This window comes from Malania oleifera, chromosome 1 (genome assembly GCF_029873635.1).
Source record: "Malania oleifera isolate guangnan ecotype guangnan chromosome 1, ASM2987363v1, whole genome shotgun sequence".
In the NCBI taxonomy this organism is placed as follows: Eukaryota; Viridiplantae; Streptophyta; class Magnoliopsida; order Santalales; family Ximeniaceae; genus Malania; species Malania oleifera.
In genome coordinates, this window is record NC_080417.1 from 62911577 (window position 1) to 62934636 (window position 23060).

Consider the following 23060-nt stretch of genomic DNA (forward strand, 5'->3'; position numbering starts at 1 on the left):
ACAGCTAATAAGGCCAGCAATGCTTGATGGATCATAATGTTGGAAAACTATGAAACATGTACAAAAAATAAAAGTTTCCAAAATATAAATGTTAAGATGAATGAGTGGTACAACATTAGAAGATAAATTAAGATACAAGCACGTACACAATAAACTAGGCATAACACCGATCAAAGACAAGATACATTTGAAACACAGGCCTAGTAGCGCACTTTTGTTTTTGGTATGAAAAGGGATAAGGGTATATTTAAAATAATTTGGAATGAGGTAGTGAGGAAGCATTTAATAGCTCTTAAGCTAGTAGAGGAAAATGCTCTCAATTGGATTAATTGTTGGAAAAGGATTCATGTAGTGGGACTTAAGGCTGCTTCTTGTTGTTGTAGTAGTAGTTTGTCATATAGGAAAGAAAATCATATTTCTTTTTCTTGCTGGTCAAAAACTATAATTGTAACATACTTTTACATCCTTCAATTCCTGAAAAATCATATGAAACTTAAATTTGAAGCCAGGTAGTCAGTAGTCTGTCATATAGGAAATATAATCATATTTCTTTTTCTTGCTGGTCAAAAACTATAATTGTAACATACATTTACATCCTTCAATTCCTGAAAAATCATATGAAACTTAAATTTGAAGCCAGGTAGTCTTTTAGTCTTTGCTTCATACTGCTTATTCTTTGATTAGATTTTTAGGCTATTCTGTGATTATGCTATGAAATATGAAATATAAATATTTTTCATTATATATATTTTAATGTTTAATGATTTCTTTGTCTGGATTAGATTTATACTTGATAAAATGGTGACTGGTAACAGCTGCAAGGATTTTCTCCTTTCACCGACAAAACAACCAATATAACATTCAACCTGTTTAGCATATCCTATGTCTAACTTGATCAAAAATTTTATTAATGATTACATAAGAGATAAGTATGCAATGTTTCGGAGTCAAACATGTGAATCTGTAAGTTTAAACAAGTTTTCTAATCTTATAATGGCTTCACTGACATAAAATCCATTATGCATTACTTAATATTCAAAAAGATCGCAACCGCTGCGTAGGGGTGTAATCGGTTTTATTCAGTTCAGTTATCAAGAAAACTGAGCACCGAACTGCAATTTTCAGTTTCAGATATTCATAAACCGACACTGAACTGGAAACCGTTGGTTTATAAAAAACCAAACTGCCGGTTTTCCAGTTCACTTCGGTTAAACTTCGGTTTAAAAAATTTTTAAATTATAATAATCTTTGAATCAGCCAAATGAGAACCATTGGCTTATGTGGGCCTAGCATCAGTAACTGAGGACCATTGGCCTACATGGGCCTGGGCCTGCAGCCCAAGCCCAATATATTAGCTCCTTTTATAAAGCTGAAGCCTGGGGGGAGAGTGGGGGTGGAGTTGGTATTCATAGGAAGGGAAACTAGTTTTCTTCCCATGTGCAACCGATGTGGGACAAGAGATGGTGTGAGATTTTGGAAGGCGGGGCAGGTGCCAGGCGAGCAGCAGGCCAGCAGCAGTGCAAGTGTGCAAGTGCAACCAACCTTTCCATTTTGCTTGAAAAATTCAGATTGTCCCACATTGACTATCTTACAACTGGGGGCTGGGGCACCCTCACATATAATCCCACATTGCCACCCCATGATCCTTATATTAATTCATTATAAACTGATGGTGTTGAATTATTTCATTATTAAGGGTATTAGCCATTTTGATTGTACAACAACACGAAATGTTAATATTATATAAAATTATACAATTATAATTTATTAATTCAGTTTTTCTAGTTTGGTTTTGGACCAAAACTGAAACTGAAGTTGGAATTTTTTATTTTTCAAAACCGAAACCGAAACTGCAAACCAAAAGACTGAACCGGGATGTGTTTGGTTTGGTTTTGGTCCTGTTTTTGGTTTTTCAGTTATTTTTGTACACCCTTACTGCTGCATCTGATTGTTACTGTTATGTCGACCACCATTTTTTTTTTTAAAACACTGGTGGATACAGATATTGGGGACATGGGATATGCATACGGGAAAACATAGATATGACAATTTGTAAAAAATTGATATTGCTATACAGTAGAAATAACAACAACAACAACAAAACCAAGCCTTAGTCCCTCTCGGTGGGGTTGGCTATATGAATCTTTTTCTGCCAATTTATGCGATCATAGACCATTTCTCTTGATAGATTCAAGGATATTAAATCCTTACTATCTCTTCCCAATTTATTTTAGGTCTACCCCTATCCCTTCTACTACCCCCCACAATAACTAAGTCACTTTTCCTCACAGGTGCATTATTTGGCCTACGTTGCAAATGTCCATACCATCTTAGTCATCCCGCCCTTATCTTCTATAGGAGCTACACTTAATTTACCATGAATATGTTCATTCCTTAATTTATCTTTCAATGTTATACCATTCATCCATCTAAGCATTATCATCTCGGTAACTTTTACTTTTTGGATATTACGTTTTTTCGTTGCCCAACATTCCGATCCAATAGCATAGCTGGTCTTATAGCTGTCTTATAAAACTTTCCTTTCAATTTTAAGGGTATTCGATGATCACAGAGCACACTTGAAGCTCTTCTCCATTTTACCCAACTTGCTTTAACTCTATGCATTACATCATCTTTGATTTCTCCTTCAGCTTGCATAATAGATCCAAGGTATCAAAAACATATGTGGGCATCAAAATGCTTAAATAAAACACGAAACAAGTATAAGAACAATGATTTGAATGATTTTATTTTCCCTTGTCATTCCTTGGCATTCCTTGTGTTGAATTCTTTAAGTATTTAGAAATTTCTAATTAAAATAATGTTCACATAAGAAAGGATGCCATGCACATAGTAGTGGTTTTCCAAGTACATTGTAGAAAACATTTTCTTTGGGTCTGGAAGAGCAGACAGCAGAGTTCAAAAAATGCAGTTCAAAATTGTAACAAGTTCTGTTAAAATCCATATAAATCCAAGTCTTCAAATTTATGCACTCAAATGTAGAATTAATTTATTTAAATGCCAAAACATCTACATACAATTATATGATGGATCGTCTGAGAAAAAAATGGCAGATCCTAAAGAATATCTTAGTGGGTTATCTGTATGGGATATGATGCCAGTAAGTCCATTCTATAGAAGTATCTGTGCTTTATGGCTGTCCGTATGGAAACAGGTGGGGAATTCAATCAAATGTGTTATTGCTGAATTTTTAATTAATGGGCTGTATCATTTATAGATGATGTATTATTCGTTTGTGCCCTGAAATGGAAAGTAAATCTGAACTAAATTTTATATAGCATGCATTGCCTTTTTCCCACTCAAATTTGTCTTCAAATTTCACCTTTTTATTTGAACTATTTCCTGATTAATTCGAAGTCTATGCTATTCCTGTTGCAAATGTTTTGGTAACTCATATCTGAAGCTAATACAACTGCAATTAATTGTTGCCAACTATTCTGAATATTCTGTGTGGAAATATTATCCTATATCTTTTTTGTAATATGCCATATGTTGTGTACCTCCTGTTGCATTTATTTTATTTTATTTTATTTTTCTTGGTCTTTTGGATACCATTTGTAGGGGTAGGAGCTGGAGCAGGAGCCGGAGCCGGAGCCGGAGCTGGAGCAGGAGCAGGAGCCGGAGCAGGAGTCGGAGCCCTGCACGTGGCTTTAAGCGGGAATCAGGCGTGACTGACAGAAGGAGCAGATCAGGAGGGTTGGCTCAACCATGTAGAGATTTTGCTGCTGGAAGATGCAGGAGAGGTGATCATTGTCAGTTTCTTCACCATGCTAATCAAAATTATGAGGATAAGAGGCATTCAGAAAGTGGTCTTGCAGATAGCTGGGAGAGTCGCAAGATAAGTGGATCTTCAAAATACGCTAATCTTGATGATGTTAGGGAGTATCCAATGAGGAGTGGGAGATCTGTTAACTGTTGTAATGATTTTCTGAAAGGTAGATGTCGAAGGGGGGAATCATGCAAGTATGTCCATCATAGTGCTTCTGATGGGCTTGGTAAATCTGATGGAAATGACATGCTTGTGGATAGGGGAAAAGATAGGAGTAGAGATGCATCTTCTGAGCGTATTTATGAGCATGAACCACGTAGGAATGGGGATATTCCTTGCAAATTTTATGCTGCGGGTAATTGCCGGAAGGGTCGATATTGCAGATTCTCTCATCAGAGTCAGACATATTCTAGTCTTGGTGGAAGGTCGCATGATGATAGGTGGAGGGTGGACCATAATTTGGACAAGGCAGAACAATGGATGGAAGGGCCAAAATGGAGTGATACAAATAATATTTTGGACCCTGAAAATTTGAGTGAGGTGAAGAACGGAAAAATGGGTACCCCCGAAACTAGGATAACTGAATGGCCTATGGATGATAGACTGGACTGCCATTTGGACAAGGAGAAGGGAATGTGGATTGGCCCAACAAATAATGATAAAGCTGTAGAGAGCAATGACAAGATATGTCATCAGTATAGGTCAGAAAAAAATGATTCTGAATTGGGTGTTTCTAAACAAGTGGGTACTGAAAAATGGATTTGTGGTATGGAGAATTCTGCTGCATGGGATTATGGCGTATATTCTCCAAATGACATCAATAAGAAAGAGCCTGTATATACCACACAAAGTTCACAATCTCTGACTTCCAGTAAGACCTCTCTACCCATGCATGAACCAGGTATTATTACTCATGAACCTTCAGGCCAGATGCATTGTACTGCTGCTGCCATTCAGCCAATGATATTTAAAAAATCATTTTGCCAGCAGAACCTCAGCTCAATAGAGGGTGATGTGCTTGCAGTCCAATCTGATGATAAGAATGCTATTGAACATTGTCCTGGTCTGCAGCTTGATCTAAATTTCTCTGCTGATGTCTTGCCGTGTCAGAACTTTGAACCGAATGGCAATAATTCAAGCACTAAGCCACTTTCAAGCTTGAATTTGGTTGGACAAGGTCAGCCAGCATTCCCAAAAACCCTTCCAAGAGGGGAAAAAGTTGAAAATGCACAAAATCATGGAAAATTTTCAGAGGGTGAGTCAAATAAACCAGATAATGGGGATGCAAAAGAAATTTTGTCAACTCAGAACATGGTAAGTGGAGAGCAGCTTGCTCAACTTACTAATCTTTCAGCCTCTTTGGCTCAGTTATTTGAAAGCGGGCAGCAGCTTCCACAGTTATATGCTGCTTTAAATTCCACGACTGCTACAGAATACACGCCTTCGCTTGCTAATTCTGCAGGGCCTGTAGCACCAGCTATGGCAGCACCCATTCTTCCTAATCTGACTGCTGAGTCTCAAAAGCAGTATGATCCTATATGTGACAGCATCGAGCCAATTATGCCAGGTAATATTATTCATCTCGCTGATGTGTTACCAAATTTAATCAGACAGGAAAGCCCCAAGGACAGTGAGGTTGCAGTTTTATCAGAAAACTCATCCCTATCTTTGGTTGCAGGTGGGCCAAATGATGGCAATTCTTGTAAGACTGGAATTTTGGAGGATTTGAATCATGCTGAGCCAGTTCCAAATTGTGAGGTTAATGAGAGTAATGGAATTGCAGCTAGGGAAAGCAAGAAAGCGGATGAAGAGGAAACACCGGGAAATGGTCTCTTATTGAATGTGGACACAAATGGTAAGGTTGATGAGGGCAAGAAAAGCAAAGATGCAAAGGGGATTCGTGCGTTCAAATTTTCTCTTGTAGAATTTGTTAAGGAGCTTCTGAAGCCCACATGGAAGGATGGTCAAATTAGTAAAGAGGCTTACAAAATTATAGTGAAGAAAGTGGTAGATAAAGTGACTAGTACAGTCCAAGGAGCTCATATTCCTCAGACCCAAGAGAAAATCGACCATTATCTGTCATTTTCTAAGCCAAAGCTTACCAAACTTGTACAGGTGAGTACCATATCATTCAATGCTCTTTTTTCAATTCACTGGAAATTTTTAAATTGGGCTATGAGTTTTTCTTTGCACTTGTCTCATGTTTCATGTGTAGCCCCAGATTCCTTTCCCCTCTATCTGTCTCTCTCTCCTTTGCAGTGGATCTATGTGTTATACTGATTAGTTAGCGAATCGTCATCAACATCATGATCACCATCATTATTTGCATCACTACTTTTGCATTACAATCCTCTATTCCTATAAAAAGTTCTTTTCTGGTTTTACAGAGATAACAAGTGAAAAATTTACAATTGGTTGTCAAGCTTTAGAATTTAACTTTCAACTGTGCTATATGATGGGACCGTGATGACACGGGCCCATGTGGTATGGCACCAGTGGTGCAGGTGTACGGGCCTGTGATGACACGGGCCTGCATCACCCAGGATTTTCCTTTAACTTTGGGTGGGCTTGGATTGGGAATCAATTAGCTACATTCTGGCTCCTCATTTTTCCATTAACATTGCAGTTAATTGAATCCTATGTGCTTGAATGTTATTCCTCAATAATTTTATCTATCTTTTCATTGAAATCATGCTAGGCAGTTGATAGTAAGTGACATATATTGGTGAGATTTTCCATATTTTGGTTTGAACTTGGTCTTCATTGAGTACTTGCTTTGGGCTGCATGAATGCTGATTTCAATCTACTAAGGGCGCTTCTATTAAATCACACTGGCTGCCATATCTGTTGTAATGCCTTGTTTGTTAATGCACATCTTCCATCACCATCCACCGCTCATGAGGAGAAAAAAGAAAAGAAAATTAAAGAAAAGCCCTACATTATATTTCCTCATGGTCTTGTGCTGCTTTTATATTGTTGAAAATTATTATTTTCTAGTTTTCTCATTTTGTTACTTGGTGTAATCTTATGCCACTTGTTAGTTTATTTATTTTCACATTTATACTTTCTTGTACTGGGTGCTGTCAATTTCAGCCTGCCAGCTTGTATGTTGGTTGGTATACCATTTTCACTTATTGTTCTGCAGTGTTGTTATTATCTTAAAATGCCTTCGTAGCTGTCCACCCAGAAGTGTGATTATGACAAAACAAGCATTTGGGGGTAGCAAAGAGATGGTTTTTGCTGTAATGTCCTCTGGATGCGGACTGGTTATCCTTATTTCCAACTCAGTAAACCATTTATTGTTTTCAGGGCAGTCAAGAAATGGTTTTCATGGTTGATCTCAGATGAACAATCAGCTTTTTCTCTCTTGTATTCTGGATAACAGAAGAAGATGAATTCATTTTATGTGAAAGAATACACAAAAAAGGAGAATAAGAAATCCTCCTAATTTTTTTTATTTTTATTTTAAATAAAAGCCAATCCCACTAAAGCTAGTCAATCCCACTGGATATCAGAAAACATCTTCCTTAAAAGCAACCAGCAGTGGCGCACTAAAGTGGCTAAATAATAAATTTTTTCCCATAACAAAGAGGAATTCAGTTTTTTCCTGCAAGTGAATGAGCATTTTGTTCGAACCATAAAACCCAACGGAACTGCAAAAACCATGAACCATAAATCCCAACAGAACTGCGGAAACCATACATCTCCATAAAGCATCGGCATCCTTCTACCAAAACCAGAAAAGGAAATGACCAACAAATCTTCCTGTTCTCCAGAGAAACCCAACCTTTTTCCAGAAGTCTAGAATTCTTATTCCAAATATTCCAAGTACAAGTGCAGAAAAAGCAGGTGAGAAGCTGTTTATGAACTATCAACACAAAGAACAGACTAGGAGAAAGTGCCAGATTGTTGGTGTCAACTCTATTAAGAACAATCAACCAAATAAAAGCCTTCATTTTTAAAGGAACTTTGACTTTTCAAATAGTTTTATGGAGTAGACAGGAGATATTAGTATTAGTTAAATGATCAAATGAGAGATTCTTGAGAATAAACTTCGGAAGAGTTCAGCTTATTCTTACTCTTGTTTCACATTCTGACTAATTGACCTCTCCCTGAAGTTTCATATTATGACTAAGTTTGCTTTACATCACCAAAAGAAAAGAAATAATATTTTAATTAACCAGGCTATAAAAATAATACTACCATAGGTTTTGAGGCTTGGCGGTGTCCTTAATTTTCTGAAATATCTATGATCCTAAACATTGCCAATTCCTATATCCTCTCAAAGGAAAGGCATCTTATGTGGGTCTAGGGGCTGAGTGCTGGGGAGCTGCCACATGGTAAAAATGTTGAATTCATATGTTACATGGTGGGTTGTTAAGTACTGGCTTATTGATTGGATTTTATTTAGTCATGTTTTAATGATATATATTAATATTAATATATGTATGAACTGGCGGTTTATTTAGTCCAATGAATGAGCAATCATACGTTCTGAAGAGTTAAACGAAGTTCCTTCTGTTCTGTGCTTTCCTTCTAATGCATGTTAAGAGAGTTTTGTTTGTTTCCCAGTATTCTCTGAATGTAGACATCCGATGGTCTCTCATAAATCCTGAAATTTTTTTATTTTATTTACATGGTAATGGCAATTTTTGATTCAATGGTAAGGGTGTTGCACCAAGTTTTTGTTAAGGTCAGACTTATGGATAATGTGGATTCCTTTTACTTCGAACTGGGATGCTGAGTGTTTTCTTCGTTTTTGGGTAGATATGTTGGTAGATAGTGAGTAAGGATTTAATATCTTTGAATCTATCAAAAGAAATGGTCTATGATCGCATAAATTGGCGGAAAAGGATTCATATAGCCGACCCCACTTAGTGGGACAAAGGCTCGGTTTTTTTGTTTGTTGTTGTTGTTATGTTGGTTAGTAGATGCTGCCATTTTTTAAATTTTATTTCTCATTGAAAAGGCTGTAATTTTTTTTAAAAAGAAGATAGGAAAAGAAAAGAAAAAAGAAAGCTTTATGCTTTTTGTAACGAAGTAGTTTTTATGAGATGAAAAATCTTCTTACTCTGAATCATTTAGTTCATGGGTTTAATTTTGTTTTTTGAATTTTTTATCTGCAGGCGTATCTGGAAAAACATCAGAAGAGCTAAATGAAACATGTAACTTCTATATCTGTACTGCCACCCCCATCACTTATTCTACTGTGTTATATGACAAGTGTCCAGATTCATTTGTATTTACGGTTTAAGGTCTCCTAGATATTCTTCTGCACTTGTTCACTGGTGTCAGCTGGGCATTGGGTTTTTAGGCATTTTTCTATATATATGTATAATATAGGGGCCCCCTTTAATGGTAATTTTTATACATAATTTTGGTGACTTTCGTCTCCTCGTCATGGATTCCTAAAAAAATGTTGTTCTCTCGTTTCCTCTTCTCTATTATTTGCCCCTTTGTGTGTGTGTGTGTGTGTGGTATTTTGTTATTGCTTTTGTTTGGGTTGGGGGCAGAGTAGGGGCAATATTGGTGCTAACATCATTGGCCTGAGGCGCTTGCCTGCTTTCCTTTCATTTGAGGAGCCAGGAGCTTCCTGCCGAATCCAAAATGTTTTATAACTTCCAAATTTCAGTTTTTCAGGATTGTGCTGCGGCCATCTCACTGGAAGCAGGGGGGGTGACCAAACAGGTTGAAATTCGACCGGTCATCCGTGACCCGCGATTTGCCTGTTCAAATTGGGTTTGAATTTTAATACATGCAGACTCGTTTATAAATAGGTCAATCCAAACCCGATCTGTTTATTAAACGGATTAGGCGGGTTTGGATTGGGTACCCGCCAGGTAATCCGTTTATATTAATATATATATATATATATATATATATATATAAAATTTAACCTAGCCCTACCCAGTACCCATTAACCATTATGGCCGCTGAGGCACAGCAGAAAACCCACTCCTAACTCCACTACCCAGAAAACCCTACCACTACCAGTGCCCAGTGTAGTGAACTGCATTGGCAGCTGGCAGCTTGCCTACCCCCCGCCCCCCTTGGCGAATCCTAATTCGGTGATTTCAATCCTGTTTCCTGAAATTGTATTTGTACTTCGTTTTCCGGCCATGCTTACTAGAGTATTGGGTGTGGTAAGACATTCTTGTTAGGATCTTATGTATATTATTTATGAAAAGCAGCAGTCCCATCTCTTTGTCAGAAATTATGTTTTTGAAAAGGAAAACGCTGCACTACCTATTTCATTTGGACATTTCACCAAACACCTTCTCTACAACACAATGAAAATCTGCTTGAAACCCATCTTTTCGTGGGGACGGGGTGAAATGTGGGGAAGCATTTCAGAAGCAGTACTATACTCTACTTCAAACCCTTCGCCTCTTGTGAGCGTAGCAGTGTTTGTGTGGGAATAGCATTTGTGTGTATAGAAGGACCAAATGAATTAACTTTATGAACTATAAAAATGATTTTCACTTCTGCTGCCTAATATGGTAAAAATAGTTGTAATGTTTGGACGGTGTAAAGAGCATTTTTTGTTACTTTTTTAAATTTTTAAATTTTTTTTATAAATTTTTTAATTAAAGAGATGTATTATTTTTTTATATTTTATAGTTTTTTTTTATTTAGATATTAATAAATGAAAAAAAAGAAGTGTTTTTTTTTTTTTAAAAAAATTATTGTCATTTTATATGAAATATTTAAAAAAATTAAAATAAATAAATTATATTTTTTAAATAGGTAACCCGTTTATTAATTAGGCGGGTTTGAGTTTACATAATAGTCATTTGTTAATAAACGGGTCAATTCGAATCCGAACTTTAGTAATCATGACCTGTTTATGACCCGTCTAAATTTGATCCGTTAACCCATTTTGTCTCCCCTAACCTGCCATAAGGGCAACTTGGCTTTCACCTTATAGTGGTAATTACTACCCATAGCTCGTACCCATGATAAATAAAAAGGTTAGGGTACACCCATATAATTATACGGGTCATAAATGGGTGTACCCACTTAACCCATCAACCCATTTAAATTTTCAACCTTAGTTAATCTATTTAATTAATTATCACATTTAGAAATATATTACAAGTAAATAAGTAATATTATAATTTGAATTTCAATCTACTTTAATGTTATTATGTATTGTTTAGTTTGAATATTTATATAACTACTATATAGTTTGACTTGATTTTCAAATTAATTAATATGCATGTTTGTAATTGCATAATTGGTTCAGTTTATACGTAACTATGTGGGTACCTGATGATTAAAGCATTGTCTATACTTATTATTTGTAATTAAATTATATAATTATGTAATTAATAGTATAATTACAAAATCTACATGCGTAATTTTATAATTATGGACAATTCGGTTACAATATGTACATAATTATGCAATTATGTATGTGTGTAATTTGATTTACTTTGATTTTTCAAACAAAATAATATGCATGCATGTACATAGTTTACATAATTGGTTCAATTTAGATATGTTCGTAATTTTATCGTTATGTAATTATATTAATTGTTGACTACACTTATTATTCGAAATTAAACTACATAATTACATAGCTAATACCATTCTAAAAAAATTTACGTACATAATTTTGTAATTATGAACAATTATAAATGTGTTCAATTGGTTTAGTTCATATGCATACATGTCTAGTTCGGTTTAAATATGTTTATAATTATGTAGTTGTGTAATTAAACAACACAATTACATCGTTAGTGCTATAATTTGGAAATGTATGAACTTAAGTTTATTATCATGGACAATTTCATTTGAATATATGCGTAATGACACAGTCATGTATGTACGCAATTGATTTGGTTTGGCTTTTCAAACCAATCAATATGTATGTATGTATGTACTTATGTAATTGGTTCAATATAGATATGTCCGTGATTATATGAATATGTAACAATAGTATTAATTACGCATATAACTTGAAATTAAAATTCATGATTACGTAATAAATTCTATAATGTAGATATTTATGTACATAATTTTGTAATATATTAACAATTTGACTCGAATACACAAGTACTTACGTAATTATATATACAAAATTGAGCAGTTACGAGGGTACACAATTAGTTGGATTCATTTATGCAAACCAATTAATATGCAAAATTATATATACAAAATTGTATATGTCTGTAATACATAATTGGTAGATTAAGATATGTATATGTAATCTATAGATATGTACATAATCATATAGTATTGGTAAAAACTACCTTTTAAAATATGTAATCTATAGATATGTACATAATTATATAGTATTGGTAACAATTGCCTTTTAAAATTAAAGTATTTAATTGATATGTACGTAACTACATAACTCATTGGTTAATATATGTCTGTAATTATATTGACACGTAATTATAGTATTTTTTACAATTACCTTGTGAAATTGAAGTATATAATTTATTACATAGTTAATACTATAGGTCGTAATTATAGGTATGTAATTACGCAATTATGGACATACTCAATTGATTCAATTTGGTTATGCAAACTAATTAATATGAATGCATGCATGCATGCATGCAAACTAATTAGTATTTTTCAATTGTGTAATAGATCGAGTAATCTTCAAACATGGTGGTAAGTTATGCCAATGATAATGTTTGAAGATAATTATAAGTTTTAGTTGGTATTCAACAATTATATTGCATGCTTTATAATTAAATGGGTAAATGGGTTGACACGTGTTCAAATGGGTATGGGTTATAAATGGGTCAAATATTTTATACAAATAGGTTCTAAATGGGTTAATGGGTCATAATTCATAAATGACCCATACCCTCCCATTTGAACGTGTCTACTTTCATCTCTTTAGGCAACCTACGCTTATACAAAAAGTAAAGAAAAAAATTGGTAAGTGAAGCTTGAGAGATTTACTGTAATCTCAACATATTAGGTGATATTACAATAAGCTTAATAAAATCATAAATAGTAAATAAAGCTCTTGTGCCACGTGAAGTATTAGAGTATGATTTTCTCAAAGTATGAACATTGGCAACCAAAAGGTCATTATCATATTAATTCATCAATTCTTCAATATAAAAATAATTACAAAGATTTCAAAAAATGAATCATTTTATTTATAAGGTAGCCTCAAAATAATAGTTATAAATAAAATGCCCTCATTAATAGAACAAAAAAGTTATTAAAGATGATAGACAACAACTTATTTTAGCAGTTAAAAAATTTAATTTTATTTTTATTAATGATTATATAAAATTTTAATTTAATTAATATTAGTTGTTACAATATTTAAATTAAAATTTAACAGAAAAGTTGTGGGATTTTTTTTTAACTTATTTTTTGATACCAAGAGCGTTCCATTTGTAGTTTTCTAGAAAAAGTAATGCAAAAAATATTGAAAGGTGTTCGTAGCAGAAAATTCCCTTCATAATTCTGCCGCCTCAATGATGAGCGATTTTCTTAATCAATTACTTCTTATCTTAAAAAGTGTTCAACATTAGAGTTGTGTTCGCAACCTCTCAGGAAAGGCATAGAAACGGCTAGTTTTCAAAATAAATTATATTTTAACACCCCAACGGCCATAAAACGGCTATATCTCCAATTTGCTTATATATACCTTGCCTAAACACATGAACAAGCTACAAAAATCATTTGGAAAACCTACTTGCATATTCTTTCATTCTTCTTCATATTTGAAACCCATTTTGAAGATCAAGTTCATATTTTTTCCTACTATTTCTTTTTGAAAATCCTTTCAGGGAAAATCTTTTGGGTCATTCAAGAAAGACTTGAGCTTATATTCATGCTCATATATATTGCTTGAAAGCCTTCTTGCAATTTGATTTTTCAAAGGTCAATTTTGAAGAAAATATTTCTCCTAGTCTTCTTTTGAAAAATCTTTTGGAGAAAATATTTTTGAGTTATCCTTGAAAGGCTAAAAGCATATATTCACGCTCATATATATTGCTTGAAAGCCTTCTTACATTTAATATTTCAAAGGTCATCTAAGAAAAATCATTTCCACCAAACTTGTTGGAATTTGGTGTGATCCCAAAGGGGGAGGGGGGGTGAATTGGGTTTTAAAACATTTTTCGCTAATTTAAACATTTCACCAATTCACTGCGTATCATATCCCATTCAACATATACACGTGTGCGTAAAATGATTTTAATACAAAAAGTAAACATACACGTGTGCAGTATCTTATTTAAATCAAATGCGTGCATGAGAATAATTAAGACATTAAACAATTATTCATAAACATGCTGAAATTAAAGTGCAGGAATTTAAATAAGATAGAGAGAGCGACACCAGATTTTTTATCGAGGTTCGGCCAAACTAGCTTACATCCCCGCCTTGGGCTTACCCCCAAGGATTCCACTATACCTACTCACTTAACCGGGCAGAGCAAAAGCCTTTTACATCCTCTTCTTACGGGACGAGGAAAACTCCAGCTCAATTACTAGGCTGAGCCGAACTAGTCTCACTTATGGGGCTGAGATTCCCCAATTCAATTTCGGGTTGAACCGAACTGGTCTTATTTACGGGGCTGAGACTCCCCAGTTCAATTAACGGGCCGAACCCAACCATTACAATAAAACATTTTTATACATATGAAAAAGCTTCTAAATACAAGCATGAATGTACACATTAAAGCTCTAAGATGTATGCACTCTCATATGATATGATTTGAGCTCAGTAGAGTAAAGGGTATATTTCTAAATAATCGGTGCACAAATTTGTGTATGAAAATATGAGTATTATGTTCTCCAACAAATATTTATGCAAATGTGAAAAGCTTGGAGAATCTAGGAGTTAAGCCCAAGAGACTATTTGTGCAATATATAAATTCTCCCAAAAATATTTATCATGAAGATAGTGAGGAGAAACCAAAGCTATATTCTCAAAAATGATTTTCAATATAAATAGTATGTGAGTGTATTGCATGTGAATACAAAAATAATTTGCCCAAAATAAATATACTCTCTTGACAGAATGATTTTGAAATGAATGGATGGAAAGAGAGTTGGAGAGTTTAAAACAAGATAAGTGCTCTCTTTCAAAAATTATTTTTCAAACATAGAGAGTGAAAGAGAGTCTAAGAGATTAAAACCATTTTACCCCAAGAAAATATTTTTGCAATGAAAAATCAATTTGGGGGAACTTTGATAAAAATTAGTCCAAAAGATTAGAGAGAGAAATTTGGCTAATCAAAGTTACTAATCTGAGTTATGAAGGGGGTATTTAAATATTTTCAACAAATCTGACCGTTGAGGGACACACTCGGTATTTTGGAAAAGATTAATTAAGTTTTAATGACGTTTTAAACCTTTTAAAAAATTCCAACCCGAGAGCACTGGTCAACTGGGATAGGTTCAGTCGACCGAAGTTCTTGAGGTTTGGTCAACCGGGCCAAAAATGAATTGTTCATTCTGTCGACCGGATATGTATGTCCGAAGGGTGATTTTCCATTTTGCGAGGTTCGATCGACCGGGAAGATTTGAACTAGATGGTTCAATCAACCAGATTGTTGAGGCATCTCTCGAGGACCCTCGGTCGACCAGAGCGTTGGAGTTCATTTTGGGCTCGGTCGACCAGGAAGTCAAAATGTTGACTTCAGGAGGTTTTGGTCGATTGGGGCCATTTGAACTATAAGAGTTCGGTTAACCGAGACATGGTCAACCGTTGACCTGGACCTAGGTTCGGTTGACCGGGCTATAAATGTACTATAAGGGTCAGTCAACCAAAAGAGCACATTTTGTGCATTTCGGTCCTGTTTCAGTCAACAATCACCCAATTCAAATGACTAACACAAATAAGTGCAAGAGTAAGTGTCTTGGGGTCATTCCTAGGTCATTTTGAAGACACTGAAAAAATTCGATGTCAGTCTTTGTAAACTTCGTTTTAGTCATGGTTTTGACCCTAAAGCTATTCCAAAAAACTTTGTATGATTTTCATCTTTTTTAGGAAAAAGGTTTTTGGTGAGATGTGTTGGTCCCTAGGGTCTATCTACGGTCGTTCTGAGCATTCAAACACGTCATACAGATGCATGCATCATTACAGACCAAAGATATAAAATTAAATGAAATTACATATAAAACACAAATGTCTTCATCTTCTTCTTTCTTCTTTTGCTCTTCTGACTTTATGGAATGCTTAATCGTATAGTCTTTAAGCTTTGCAAGCTTCCATCGCTGTTTCCCTATATGTGTGTTAAATTAATGGACCTGTTCACATGCTAAATACACACATAAGAAACATGTGTTTTGTCAGCATCAAAACAGAGACCAGACTCAAAAAGTCAAAAAAACTCTATTGAGCTTCACATTTCAAATCATTTGAGAGTGCATTTAGATATATTTTTCATTGTACAAATTAGCTTGTGAAGAAGCATTCATTGTGCGCAAATTTAATTTTCATTCGTACTTTTTGCGGTTTGGATTGTGAACCATGGCCAAGTGAAGGGATATCACTTGGAGAGGTGGCTCCGCCTATAAGGAGTGGTGTACTGAGCGTGGGGTATCGCTTGGAGAGGTGGCTCTGTAGAGACCCGATAATAATAATAATAATAAAAATAAATAAGAAAAAGGGGAAGTTGGTTTGGCACAGGCCAAACCGTCAACGATTTTGTGAGCTCAGAGAAAATCGTTGACGATTTTGAGTTACTAAGGGGCAGTAAGGGTAAAACGGTGAAAAAATGGCTTGATTAAAACCAAACCGTAAACGGTTTTGGGAAAAACCATCGACGATTTTCCTCTGGCCAGCAGCCTATAAATTGAATTCAAGTCTTTTTTTTTGGGATAAAAACTTATAACTCTCTCTCTCTCTCTCTCTCTTAGGGGTGCGACCCTCTACCTCTCTCTCTTCATTTTCTCACTCAAATCTTACCCGAATTGATGATCGGACGCTAGCATGAGGTCTTAGGTTTGTCCCTCATCATTTTAATTGGAGCGGTTTTGTGAGTTAGGCTTCCCAGGAACCACTCCAAAACTAGGGTAAGTAAGATGTCTTAAAGTTTAATTAGTCATTGGGAGTGTGTGGGTCTAGGAATGTTAAAATGATTATTATTCTGGGGTTGAGTTGATTAAATTAGGGTATATGGATATAGGGCGTTGTGTGAGCGCCGTAGGCACTGTTCTTGGATCCCTGTGGGCATATCTTCAGGAATCAGGTAAGAGGAATAAATTATGTTAGATTCTTTAGAAATTAACTCAATTAATTGGAAGTATGCGAATATGAAAATACAGTATGTGATTTTCTGATATATCAGGCATTTGAAAATACTGGTTTTGAATTATTATGAATTTATTTAGGCAAGTATTATTTTATGAAATACTACTTAAAACTTGTGTGGCATGAGTATTGGTTTGGTTACCATATATTTTGCATGTGGGATTATTTTATGATGAAATGTGATTTATACTGGAAAATATTGTGAATAAAAGAATATGATTTTATATTTAACATGTGGGAATAATTTATGACAAAATGTGATTTATACTCGTCATGTGGAATATTGAAAAATACATACATGATATTTTGATACGGAGAAATGTGATTTATACAGACAAAATATTTTGATATTGAGATTACTATGGAAATTGTGAAAATGTAAACCCTGATAGACCAGTGATGTAATTGAGAGCACCGTACCGTTGCTAGGAAATGAGTCAGTCAACCACACTTCTCGGGGAGAGTGTTGGTATGGGAAGTTGATTGGGCCTGCGGAGGGATGTTGACCACCCCTGGGTCCGGACCAGGCTGCGGTGGGCCAATCGTACTACAAACGAGCTATGTTTTGACTTGAGTATGGTCGGCTGACCATATGCTAAATCCAGCTTTCGGGCCAAACAACTTGGTCATGTGGGGTGATTGCATGACGGTGATATATGAATGTCCACTCAGGTTGGTTCCTCATTACAGACATGATAAAATTACATTTACAGACATGTTGGGTTTCGAACCCAGGAAAATGTATTGAGTGCATACATATTTTTGTGTAAAATATATAGTTACAAATGTATATATATGTTTGTGGATATGAGTGCAGATTTCATGATTACTTAGTTAAATTATTTGTGAAATGAATGTGTTTTGATTCATCTAAACTCATGTTCCCACATACTGACGATAATTTATTCCAACTTACTGGGAGATGTCTCATTCCTTAATATTTTAACATTTTAAGGAATTCAGAGGGACGAGTTTAGAGAGTTTCGGGCAGGATTTATGTTTTTGGGAAATTAAAGTTAGTGTTGGTGAGACACTGCTGTTTTGTTTGTATATATATATATATATACTTATGTACCTTGGGTTATATAGGTGGTTTGGGAGAAAGATACTTTTGTTTTATGGTGGTATAGTGCTCTGGCATGTTTTACATGTGGGATGTATGCATATTATGCTTCTGCTGTGTTGTAATATAGCTTATGGACAATCGTACTCGACAACCCACTTAGGAGTCAGGTGGTTTATATATATATTGTATTAGAGTTGCATACAAAAAAAAAAAAAAAAAATAGTAGAATTTTTGGGTTGTCATAGTTTGGTATCAGAGTTTAGGTTGCTAGGTTCTGCAGACTTCAGCGGATAACAATACCAGAGTATAGGAATGGATTTTGATGAGGGTAGGACATGGGTAGATTAGGAATCTAGCGAGTCATGATTGGAAGCTAGATAGAATCTTGGGTTTTGGTTTCGAAGCCTGGAAGTAGGAATTTATCGACGGTCTTCTATGATTTTCCTACGACTACGGTTTCAGGAAAATTACAGCAAACCATTGACGGTTTTTGTTTCTATGTAGAGAGACCAAAACTTGAGATGTAAGTTGGTTGGATAGGTTGGAATTTTGTTGGTTTGAGGTTTGGCCCTTGAAATGGTAAGTATATATATAAGAAAAGGATGGGAGAGGGATTTTGGGCCAAACCGTCGACGGTTTTGTGTGGCAGGTAAAAAATCATGGACGGTTTTGTGTATGGGTTGTGTATAGATGCTTACAATGAAGATGTGAATTTCTATATTATTTTATTAGTTAGATAATAGTACCTGTCACAATAAGCTATTGGAATTTTAAGATTGTTTTTGCCTTATTTTCAAGATGGACCTTGAGAATAATAACGCGAGAGGTAGTAGCCATGTCGGGGCTTCCAGCTCGGGTGCCGGTGACTCAGATCAAGTCCTGTGTAGCATCGATCAGTAGGTGATGGCAGATATAGCACGGAGTTCTAGGAAGTAGGGATGTTTGCTAGTAGACCGGGGTAGCACTATAGAGCAGTTCACCCAGATGCATCCCCCGACTTTTCTATAAAGTGCTGATCCAATTATGGCAGAGAATTGGATGCAAGAGATTGAAAAGATTTTGACAGTACTGCATTGTACTGATGAGTAGAAAGTTAAGTATGCGACATTTAAGCTCACAGGAGAGGCTAAGTGATGGTGGTCAGCGGTAGAGCTCCTTGAGGAGCAGTGACTGGTACCTGCAGCATTGACTTGGGGGTGCTTTAAGGAGATATTTTTCGACCACTACTTCCCTGCCTTCGTTAGAAATGCTAAGATGGAGGAGTTCCTGAATCTGATGCAGGGTCATTTGATAGTGCCATAGTATGCCGCTAAGTTCGTGGAGCTATCCCGTTTTGCGCCATTTATGATTTTTGATGAGTTCAGGAAGGTGCAGAAGTTTGAGAGAGGGCTGAGGTAGGAAATATATGAGCAGGCGGAAATTTTATAGATACATGATTTTAGAGCTGGTGGATAAAGCCACCATAGCTGAGACCAGTCGGCAGGGGGGTATAGGAGGTCAGAGTCAGAGAAAGAGGCCCACACCTCCTAGATTTCAGGCAGGTACGAGTCAGGGGCAGTGGAGGAGATATGATGTTGGCTATCAGAAGGGGAGGAACATTGAGTCCCTTAGGGTAATTCAGCACCCCCTACTTGCCCTCGATGTTACATGAGGCATTTAGGGGAATTCCGGATGAGAGCGGTGGTCTGTTATCTATGCAATAGACTCGAACATATGGCACAAGACTACCGTGCGTAGTTGAAAAATGTGCCTACTCCTAGACCTTATCGAGGGAATAGCCAAGCGCCCCGCGGCGAGCAGTAGATGAATAGCACCTCGATGCGGGTGTATGCATTGACACCAGGAGACACAGAGGCGGCAGGTGATGTGGTGATAGATATAATTTTTATTCTGTTATATAAAGTTGTTATTTTGTTTGATACAATGGCGAATCATTCGTTCATAGCCTGGGAATTTGTCAAAATATGGGGAATAAAAGCTCATCCAATGGATGTTGGTTTATCAGTGGCTACACCAACAGGAGCCGTAGTGGTGTGTAGGAGAATACTTAGGGATTGTACCATTAGTATTCAGGGGAGGTCATTGCCCAAAAATTTAGTGGTCCTCAACATGCATGGGTTTGACATAATTTTGAGAATGGACTGGTTGGCTGCCAACTATACCAGTATAGACTGCTATAAGAAAGAGGTAGTTTTTAGATCTTTAGGGGAGCAGGAGTACCGATACCTTGGGACATGTGTGCGCTCCTCACCGCAGATGTTATCAGCTATTCAGGAGAGGAGATTGCTTCTAGAGGGATGCCAGGAGTACCTGGCCTGTGTAAAGGAAGCGCCCGAAGGGGAATTAAAGTTGGAAGACATCCCGGTAGTGAGGGATTTTTTTGATATTTTTTCGGAGGGTTTGCCAGGGTTGCCTCCTGATCGTGAATTTGAATTTACTATTGATCTACCTCTAAGGACGGCGCTGATCTCTAAGGCTCCGTATAGAAAGGCTCCGACAGAGTTGAAAGAACTAAAAGAATAGTTGCAAGATTTGTAGGACCGAAAATTTATTAGGCCCAGTGTGTCACCCTAGGGAGCACCAGTACTCTTTGTGAAAAAGAAAGATGGGCCGATGAGGATGTGTATAAATTGCAAAGAGATAAATAAAGTAACGATTAAGAATAAGTATCCTCTTCCTCGTATCGATGATTTGTTTGAATATCTCCAAGGAACACGAGTTTTCTCTAAAAATGATCTTCGGTTTGGGTACCGTCAAGTGAAGGTCAAGGTAGAGGATGTTCTAAAAATAGCATTCCAAACTCGATATGACCATTATGAGTTCCTGGTTATGCCATTCAGACTGACGAATGCTCCTGCTACATTCATGGATCCGATGAATAGGATCTTTCACCAGTATTTGGATCAATTCATTGTGGTATTTATTGATGATATTCTGGTGTATTCAAGGAACCCCGAGGAGCACGAGGATCACTTGAGAATAGTTCTTCAGGTGCTGAGAGAAAGAAAGTTGTATGCCAAATTTAAGAAGTGTGAATTCTGGTTGGAACAGGTCACATTCCTCGGGCACGTGATATCCATAGGTGGCATTTCTGTGGATCTGAGTAAAATAGAGGCAGTGGTGGACTGGGAAAGACCAAAGAATGTCCATGAGATCAGGAGTTTCTTAGGATTGGTAGGATACTACCGCCGATTTGTAGAGGGATTTTCTAAACTGTCAAGCCCTTTGACAAGATTGACTAGAAAGAATGTAAAATATGAATGGACAGAAGAATGTGAACAAAGCTTCCGAAATTTAAAGCAACGACTGATCACTGCACCAGTACTGACAATCCCTTCGAGAGAAGGAGCTTTCATAATCTACAGTGATACGTCTCTAAAGGGGTTTGGATGCGTGCTAATGTAATAGGGGAAAGTTGTAGCCTACGCTTCTCAGCAGCTCAAGGAGTATGAAAAGAACTACTCGACACATGATCTAGAATTAGCATGTGTTGTTTATGCATTGAAAATTTGGAGACATTATTTGTATGGTGGAAAGTGTGAGATATTTACATATCATAAAAGTTTAAAATATTTCTTCATGTAGAAGGAGCTAAATATGAGGTAGAGGAGGTGGCTCGAGATGATTAAAGATTACGACTGTACCATCAGTTACCACCTAGGGAAGGCTAATGTGGTAGCTGATGTATTGAGCCGTAAGTCAGGGTGCACATCTGTATCACCAATAGTAATTGGACATCAGATTATGATGGATTTAGAGAGATTGGGTGTGGAGTTAGTAGAGGGAAATCACTAGGCACTCATTGCCAATTTGATAATTCAACCCACTTTATAGGAAAAAATTAAAGTTGCTTATATGAATGATGCAGAATTGGTAAAGACTGCAAATAAAGTTCAGAGCGGGCTGGAGACATATTTTAATATTTTAGATGACGGAGCTTTGAGGTTTTGTAGTAGGTTGTGTGTACCCCATGATGATAAAATTAAAAAGACTATTTTGGAAAAGGCGCATCGTTCCTTGTATATGGTACAAATAGGAAGCACGAAAATGTACGAGGATTTGCGGGTATCCTTCTAGTGGAGCAATATGAAGAGAGAAATTACTAAATACGTAGAGCAGTGTTTGACATGCTAGTAGGTGAAGGCTAAGCATCATAGACTGGCAGGACCATTGCAACCACTTCACATTCCTAAATGGAAGTGTGAGCATATTTCTATGGACTTAGTTTCAGGGTTACCGCCGGCACTTCATGGATAGGACACCATTTGGGTAGTCGTTGACTGATTGACAAAGACTGCTGATTTTCTTTCTATTAGAGTTAACTATTCCATGAGTAGATTGGCAGAGATGTACATACAAGAGATATTCAGACTACATGGAGTGCCAGTGTCCATCATTTTTGATCATGACCCACGGTTCAAATCTCAATTTTGGAGGAGTTTACAAGGAGCTTTGGGTTCATAGCTGACATTCAGCACAACATTTCACCCTCTGACTGATGGATAGATAGAGAGGACGATATAGATACTGGAAGATATGCTGCGGGCCTGTATATTGGATTTTTGTGGTACTTGGATCTAGTATATGGCACTGGTTGAATTTGCTTATAATAACAACTACTATGCCAGTATTGGGATGGCATCGTATAAGGCGTTGTATGATCGGAGGTTTCGATCCTCGTTATATTGGGATGAAATGGGTGAAAAGTATATTTTGGTGCCAGAAATAGTACAACAGACTTATGAGAAAATTTGACTCATCCAAGACAGAATCAAGATCGCTCAGAGTCGATAAAAAAGCTATGCAGACACAGGCCGATGAGAGTTGGAGTTTGATGAAGGAGATCATGTGTTTTCAAAGTTGCACCGATGAAAGGAATTATGAGATTTGGGAAAGAGGTTAAGCTAAGCCCTAAGTATATTGGACTATTTGAGATATTAGAAAGAGTTGGTCCAGTTGCCT

General features: G+C 36.3%; 1 protein-coding gene across 5 annotated transcripts in view; it reads left to right on the plus strand.

Moving 5' to 3' along the window:
- Positions 1–9232, plus strand: part of LOC131160604 (zinc finger CCCH domain-containing protein 55-like) — a 45410-nt gene extending 36178 nt beyond the window's left edge. For 3 of the 5 annotated variants that reach the window (XM_058116446.1, XM_058116440.1, XM_058116467.1), the window contains 2 exons: positions 3583–5357; positions 5469–9232. In XM_058116446.1, coding sequence (XP_057972429.1) covers positions 3583–5357; positions 5469–6070 — 2377 coding nt within the window. In that variant the 3' untranslated portion in view covers positions 6071–9232. The remainder of the gene's footprint in view (positions 1–3582; positions 5358–5468) is intronic. The other 2 variants (XM_058116458.1, XM_058116451.1) reach the window with 1 other exon arrangement.
- The last annotated feature ends 13828 nt before the right edge of the window (positions 9233–23060 follow it).